Consider the following 8,214-nt stretch of genomic DNA (forward strand, 5'->3'; position numbering starts at 1 on the left):
GCAGAAATCATTAAGGAAAATAGTAAATAAGGCTACATAAAAATAAAAACTTTCTATTTGTTTAAAAAATAACTGTACCATGACCCAAAACTGAAAGGCAAACAGTGAACTAAAAAAATTTGTAAGATACATGACAGAAAAATTACGGACAAGTGTATTCTTAAAATATAATGAGCACTTATAAATCAATAAAAACATCTTTATAAAAGAATGGGCAAAAGGCATGAATAGGTAATTAATTTATAAAAGAAATATAAATGTCTGATAACATGGCAAAATATTTTTACTAGTAAACCATTTTTCATCTCCAGTTTTCATAAAGAAAATCTGGTATATCTATACAATGGAGTATTATTCAGCCATTAAAAAAAGAAAGAAATCTCGCCATTTGCAACATGGATGGAACTTGAGGACATTATGGAATAAGTCAGACAGAAAGAGATACTGTACGATCTCACTTATATGTAGAATCTAAAAATGCTTACTGAGAGAAACAACATATTGGTGGTTGTCAGAGGTGGATATTGGGAGAGCAAAATAGGCGAAGGTGGTTAAAAGATATAGTCTTCCAGTTATAAGATAAATAAGTTCTGGAAATGTAGTGTATAACATGGTGATGATAATTAACAGTTCTGTATTGTGTATTTGAAAGTTGCTTAAAGAGTAGATCTTAAAAATTCTCATCGCAAGAAAAAAATTGTTAATTATGTAACGGATGTTCATTAAACTTATTGGGTGATCATTTTGCAATATATATATATATATTAAATCATATTGTATACCTTAAACTGATACAATTGATATATGTCATTACATCTCAATAAAATTGGGGGAAAATAATGGTAATTTACTCTCTCATCAAGGAGAAACAACCTTCTAACCTGAACAATCCTACTCAGTAATTCTGAAAGTAAAGGAACACTTTCCATCAGGACATGTCTGGTTTCTGGTTATGTACTCACTTCAAAAGCTACATTTTTTAGTTCCCCTGCACCCTAAAAACCTCTTACACTTCAACATCTTTGTCTCCCCATAACTTCATATCTATTCTTTATCATTTTAAATATGTTGTTCTCTTTAATGAAAGAGTGCAATGCTATGATTAATTAACTAAAGCACCTTCATATTTGTATTTTGAAAGATAGGAAGGAGTATAGGACTTACAAGATTAGATAAGGTATATGGTACACATTCATATTGGCACAATAAGAGCTCTTGAATTAAATATATATGTATGTTATTACTAATAAACCACTTTTAATCTTTCCAGTTCGCAGAGATTTTTTTTTTTTTTAGTAGTCACAGGGATGTAAAATATAGCACCGGGAATATAGTCAATGATATTGTAATAACTATGTATGGTGCCAGATAGGGACTAGACTTACCAGGACTAGACTTACTCACTTCATAAATATAAAAGTCTAATCAACTATGTTGTATACCTAAAAATAATATAATATTGTATGTCACCTATAACTGAAAAATAAATTTTAAAAAATCTTTTAAAAAAGCCTTAGAATATTTCATAACCTTAGATTGAAAAATTCCACCTGTAGAAATTAATTCACTTTTAGAAATAATCATGACTGCATACAAAAATACTACCGCAAAAATATTTCACAGTATTGTTTCTAACAGGGAAGAACTAGAAACAACTTTCCAACAATACATGTTTGATAACATACATTATGATATATTCACCCAATGTCATACTATGCAGCCATTAAAAATAATGTAGAATATTTAATGACATGGAAAAGTGTTAACAAGGTATTTTTTAGTGAAAAAATGCTTGCAAAACAGTTTGGCGTGATCTCATTTTAAAATATGTGTTTATTCATAGAATAATTTTATAAAAATTGACATTTTAAAGTGTTATCTGGATGATGAAATAATAAATTATTTTCCCTTTTTTGTGGCTTATTTATATTTTCTAAGTTTTCTACAATGCAAATGAATATTTCCATGATATTAAAACTACAATAAAATTTATTGTATAAAAACCAATTCATTGAGAAAATGTTTGGCATAGAACTTGCCTCTTTTATAAACTATTTCTCTAGTAACTCACTTCCTTAGTGTCCTTTCCCTCAGGAGGACCTCAGGAGAGGCAGGAATTCCTCAAGGCCTCCTCCCTTTGGGAGCATTACTGGAGGCCTGTGGTCTGCCTCCTGGTCAGGGGGAATCCAGCTTTGGGGAAAATACAAAGTAACCCAAGTTTGGGAGGTAGAAGAAATGGCCATTGAAAGATTTTATAAAGTCTGAGCAAGAAATTCCTTCATAGAGGATCTAGTTTTCCTGCCCACGTTTTCCTCAAACAAGCTAAGGATGACTTCGGGGCTTGTCCAAGGCCACACGGCAGACTTTATGACAAGGTGAGGCCTTGAATCCTTGGCCTTTTCTCCCAGTTGTATTTCTGTAATGTGTTGATTTCCACTAGGCCTTCTCATACTTTAATGTGCTCAGGAATCACCGGGGGTCTTGTTGAAATGCAGATTTTGGTCAGGCGTGGACCTGAGTTTGCGTTTCTAAGCAGCTCTTAGGCGATGCAGATGGTGCTGGCTTTGGGATCACAGCAGCAATGTTTAGCAGTGGTGCAGCAAGAGCCAGACTGTCTGCTGCCCAATCCTAGCTCTGCCATAGACTAACTATGATTGTTAGTGTGCTTCAGTTTCTTTATCTACAAAATAAGTATACCTAACTAACTCATTGAGCTTTTGTGAGGATTTAATAAGTTATTGCACATTAAGTGCTTAGAACAGTGTTCATTAAGAATTAGTTATTAGTATCTGTACTCCTTAGAGCAAGCCGCGGGTGAAGTAGGATTTGACGGAATGCACGAATAACCTTTAGAGAAAAGTTCTTTCTTGGGTGACTACTGTCAGAAGTAAAATGGGAGGGCTCGATGGTGGGGAAGAGGACCATCTCCAGGAAAGCTATCTCCACCGGTGGACCGAAGGGCATAGGGCTCCCGGAAGCCCGCAGGCCCGCGCCCCGCCGACCAACGCGGCATCGGGGGGGGAGGGGGACGTCCGCCAACCCTTTCCGTCTGGGACGCCGGCAGCCCCGCCCCTTGGAACGTTGTGACGTTAGAGCATTCCACGGTTGCTACATCGTCGCGAGGGGAGGGGCGCCTGTCAGGGAAGCGGCGTGCGCGCCGGCGCGGGCGGGTCGGGGCTCCACCGCTCAGTGCCAGCGCCAGCACCAGCACCAGCACCAGCACCAGCACCAGTCCCGCGCCCCGCGCTCTCTGGCCCGCCGCTTGCGTTCTGACTCTCGAGTTCTCACTCCAGTCCTGCCCGTGCGCTTCCCAAGTATGGAGCTGCTGTGCTGCGAGGGCACCCGGCACGCGCCCCGGGCCGGGCCGGACCCGCGGCTGTTGGGCGACCAGCGTGTCCTGCAGAGTTTGCTCCGCTTGGAGGAGCGCTACGTGCCCCGCGCCTCCTACTTCCAGTGCGTGCAGAGGGAGATCAAGCCGCACATGCGGAAGATGCTGGCATACTGGATGCTGGAGGTACCGCCCGGACGGGTCTCCCCTCCCCCGCCGTCCCTGCGTCCTCGGCTCCGGACATCCCGGGGCCGCCCTGTTGGGACATCCTGGTCTCAACAACAATCAGCAAGATGCCCCGGTGGCTCAGACCCCCAGGCCTGGCCTTTCACTCGGGCACCCTAGCCGGCTGCCTCCATGGTGTCCTTTTCCTTTCCCCAACTCCGACTTTGACTGCCAGTGGTTTGGCACTCTCTCTCTCTGCGGGCCGAGAAAGCGGGACAGGGGCCACCTTCTCCCCTCTGGCTTCTCTAGCGTCTCCTGCTTCCTTTCCCCGCCCGGTCTTAGAAGAGCGCGCCTGGGAAACCCTGGGCTCGGCCGCCCCCGCCCCAGAGCCGGTTCCTGTGTCTGTCTCGGGGTTCTGGCGGGGAAGACAGTGGGGGTGGCGCGCGCGCTGTTCCGGAGGTCAGGGAAATGAAAAGTGCGGGAGGCAGCCGCAGGAGTCTCCTCCCTTCCCTTTGGGTGTGTGCAGCGGGGAGTGGTAATGGGGGTAGGGTCCCAGCTCTCTGGTTACCGTGGGTGACTCGTCCGCCTTCCCCCCATGGGGGAGGGAAGTCTCAGTGTGGAATTCTTAAGAGAGCCTCTGGCGTACCCCTCCACCCCAGGGGAGGTGGAAGGAGGCATCTCAGAGGAAGTGGGGGGTGTCACCTTGGGGAAGGCGCATCCTCTGTATTAGTCCTTGTCACTGTAAGCACACTTACCCCACCTTCCATTTTTGTTCCTCGTCCCCCTTCCCTTCATCGCTCCCCTTTCAACTTCAGTGCTCCTGAGTTTCCCACGCCCCTGCCCCAGAAGTGACTGTGCATCCTCCCCCTAGGTGTGTGAGGAGCAGCGTTGTGAGGAGGAAGTCTTCCCCCTGGCCATGAACTACCTGGATCGCTACCTGTCCTGTGTCCCCACCCAAAAGGCGCAGTTGCAGCTCCTGGGTGCGGTCTGCATGCTGCTGGCCTCCAAGCTGCGCGAGACTACGCCCCTGACCATCGAAAAACTGTGCATCTACACCGACCACGCTGTCTCTCCCCGCCAGCTGCGGGTGCGTGCATAACTACCTGCCCTGCCCCATCTGCAACACATACTTCTCTTCACTTACCGGGAAAAGGAAAGCTAAGACTTCAGGCTTCTGCCCACCCCCACCCCCCGGGAGGGCACATGGCCCACAGAGGCCACACATTTGGGTAAAAGATGGGGGCAGTGCGGTGTAGTAGTTGGTGGTTAGGATAGTCCCAGCCCAGGCTTAAGCTGCCAGCATGAATTTACTCCCCTTCTCCTGACCTCCAGGGGGTGCCACTTCTTCCTGGTCTTTCCCCCAGATAGCAACAAGTCAAACTGCATGTCTACACTCACTAGTACTTTGCCTCTGGGTTTACACAACCACCATGAGTTATTTATTGGCAGCAGAAGGACATGCCTGCACACCCCCACTGGAGTGGGGGAGTGGAATGTGTTTCATGTGGGGGAGGGGGGCCGCCTTGGGTGAGTCTTTATCCCAGTGTGGACTTTGTGATTGAAAAAGTCTCCCAGAGCAGATTAAAGCCAGACCCTGATTGCTCTAAGGAAGGGCAGAGGAGTTTCATCCCACCTTTCCTCTTATATTCCAGAAGAGACAGTTCCTTCCTAATCCTTATTCTGAGAAACTTGAGCAGCTGCTTCAGGCTTGGTGGAATCCTCTCTCCCTTTCCCCCTTAGCCAGCCAAAGGCCAGAACTGAGGGACAGACAGGGAGCTGAGCTGCAGCTGCTTCCGATGTGATAATGATGCCCCCTCCCCTGGCCCGCCCACTCTGACCAAGGTCTTTCATAACCCTGTGGGGAGCTGCTGTCACTCCTGTGGTTTGGGAAGTGGCTCCCTGGGCCTCTTGCTGGGAACTTGGGCTGGGCTCTTCCCCAGGCAGGAGAGGAGAGTCATTGGTTCTCTTTCCCCAAAGCTTGGAGAGGTGAAGGACCTGCTTGGATCTAGAAGAGGTTATTTAGGGTGTGCAAATCATCTCCTGGGGGATCTTGGGGAGAGGGAGGGTGAGCTGGCACCTTCCTCAACCTTGTTCCATGCAGCCAAGTCTTCTCCTGACCCTGAGAGGAGTCTCTGGGCCCCATCTCCCTGGGAGGAGGGCAGCATGCAGGCTGCTGTGATTGGCTGGCCAGGAAGCCAGGGTACTGGGGCCCCCGACTGCTGCTTGTTGAGGAACAGGATTCCTCTTCCTGCCAAGTAGCTCTCAGAGATGGGAGTAGGAGGCCAGAGTTGGGAATCCGGGAGGCCCCACGGCTCTTTGTGATGAATCCAGTAGTTTTTGGCAAGTCTGAAGGTAGAGCTGGTTTCCAAGGCCAGCGAGCAAGATGTTTTTGGAGGGGTTTGGGCTGGAAGGTAGAAGGGGACTTCCTTTTTGTGTAAAGAGTGGGATGGTATATGTGCCTTTGTGTGAGGGGAGTTTTTCAGAACAAGCAAAAAGTACTTCCCCCCCCACCAACCCCCTCTGCCTGAGCTGGGGGTGGAGCGTGCAGATGGCTTCCTAGAAGGTCAGAGCTGGAAGGGACCTCAGAGAACCAAAGTCAGTCCAAGTGCTTGTGTAGCAGAGAAGGCTGAGGCCCAGTGAAGAAGGGAAGGATCCTGTCTCAGCACTGCACTGAAGCAGATGAGGAGAATCTGAGTCGTCTGGCTAGCCCAGGTGGTCTTAAAGGCTGGAAATATGATGGAAGCTAACAGCCACTGCACCTAATCACTCCCAGGGCCATGTTCTCTGCCAGACTAGGGCTGAAATTCTCAGGGGTTTCCCAGATACAGGGTAGGGTGGCTACCTTCCCTCACACATGACCTCATGCCTCCCCACAGGGTGAGCCCCACTGCAAGTTGCCTTCCAGATGTTTCCTTGAAGGCTAGATGCTTTCTTTTCATTTCTGAGTTAGGAGTTTGGTCACTGGACAAGCACCAGGAGTAGAATGCTAGCTTCTCTGCTTAACTTCTGGCTCCAGGCCAGGCTGTTTCTGTGGGTCTCTGTGAGAGGCTTGGGGCTGATTTGGGAGAATGACATCTAGGCGGGGGCCTATAAGGGGTTGGGTGGGGTTGTCATTTCTGTCTCAGTAAGGGATCAAACCCATGAGTTCCTTCCTGAGATAAAACAATGAAGAAATCCTCATGTGCGCAACTCAGAATTGGGGCCAGGACTGGGAACCCCAGAGGAGTGGACTGGGGGGTGGGGCTCTCAGTGTCCTTCTGGGACCTAGGAGTGGTATACAGGCTTGGGCAGGTGGAGATAGGGTTTGGCCCCTCAGGAATCATCCAGAGCTCTTCCTGAGACTCAAATGGCACTAGGCACTACAGGTTCCAGCTAAAGTGGGTGGAGTACGGTGCTATATCTCAAGACCCACCCCTGATGTCCCACCAAGGGGATGTGGGTTGGGTTGGGCAACCTCCCCTTTGAGGAACCTCAGAGTTGGCTCAGTGGCTGTGTCACTGGAGAAATGGCCTCATGTTCACTCCGGTTTCTTCAAGAAGTGTAGACTTGGCTGGGATGCAAAGTTGGGGGAGAAGCTAGTAGTAATCACCTCTTTCACATAATCCCTTTGGGATTATGGAGTCTTTCTGCTTTACTCCAGAGGAGCCTCAAGTTCATGGTGATGCTGGTGTTATCTGCTAGCAGCTGCATTCTCTTCTTGGCTGGAGAGGTGCTCAGAGCCCTGGATGAAGTCAGAAGAAGGCCTGGATTATTGGTCCCCAAAAGATAACCAGATAGGATTAGAAGAGACAATCTATGTAAAGCATGTAGTCTGGCACCTAATGATGAATAGATGCTGTAAGCAAATGTCCCCAGCTCCCTGCCCTAGACTCCTCACTCCACAGTGCCAGCCCCTAAACAAAGAAGCAGAATTGGGGCTTGACCTTCAAGTTTGATGGGCATCCTTCCCCATGAGACTTCTGCTTTACTCCCTTCCCCTTCTTTAGTCACTAACTCCATCCTCTTCTCCAACCTCCAGGACTGGGAGGTACTGGTTCTGGGGAAACTCAAGTGGGACCTGGCTGCTGTGATTGCCCATGATTTCCTGGCCTTGATTCTGCACCGGCTCTCACTGCCCAGTGACCGACAGGCCTTGGTCAAAAAGCATGCCCAGACCTTTCTGGCCCTCTGTGCTACAGGTAAGCACTCTAGGCACATTTTTGTCAAATTAGGAAAGTCAGACAACTTTGAAGGGTCGGGGTAACTAGGAGATTCTAGTTTTCTTTCAAAATTTACTTGCGAAAATTTTGTTCCCTCTTAGACCCCCGTTTCAATACAGAAATGCAGTAGAACAGAATCAGAGCTGTTTGGGATCTCAGAAACACCCAGTACATATGTAGGTGGGGGATCTGAGGACTTAGAAGTGACTTGCATAAGGTCTCACAGTGATTAGGTTGGGAGCAGAACCCAGGCCTCTTGACCCTAGTTTTGTTTTCAAATTAGAGACTCATTCACTCCCTGGTTCTCAGCCAGGAACTTAAGGACCACCTGGACCTGACCTACACAAGTCTGCTGTTCACCCTGGTCCTTTGTAGGACAGAGGCCCTTTCCCATCTTTCTCCCTTGCCGCTGTCTTACGCCAGTCACTGCTGGCATTTTCCAGTATGGCCCCTGCTCTATTCATGCTGACACTTTCTGAGGAATAGGAAGTCCACACTGTTACTCTTGATGTCCTCCTTGCC

At 48.0% G+C, this 8,214-nt stretch overlaps 1 protein-coding gene across 1 annotated transcript in view; it reads left to right on the forward strand.

Annotated features, from left to right (window-relative positions):
- Nucleotides 1–3,117: 3,117 nt before the first annotated feature.
- Nucleotides 3,118–8,214, forward strand: part of CCND3 (cyclin D3) — a 7,019-nt gene continuing 1,922 nt past the window's right edge. The window contains exons 1-3 of the mRNA XM_006926559.3: nt 3,118–3,514; nt 4,365–4,580; nt 7,512–7,671. Of these exons, the coding sequence (XP_006926621.1) occupies nt 3,317–3,514; nt 4,365–4,580; nt 7,512–7,671 (574 nt within the window). The 5' untranslated portion in view covers nt 3,118–3,316. The remainder of the gene's footprint in view (nt 3,515–4,364; nt 4,581–7,511; nt 7,672–8,214) is intronic.

This window comes from Pteropus alecto, unplaced genomic scaffold (genome assembly GCF_000325575.1).
Source record: "Pteropus alecto unplaced genomic scaffold, ASM32557v1 scaffold7, whole genome shotgun sequence".
In the NCBI taxonomy this organism is placed as follows: Eukaryota; Metazoa; Chordata; class Mammalia; order Chiroptera; family Pteropodidae; genus Pteropus; species Pteropus alecto.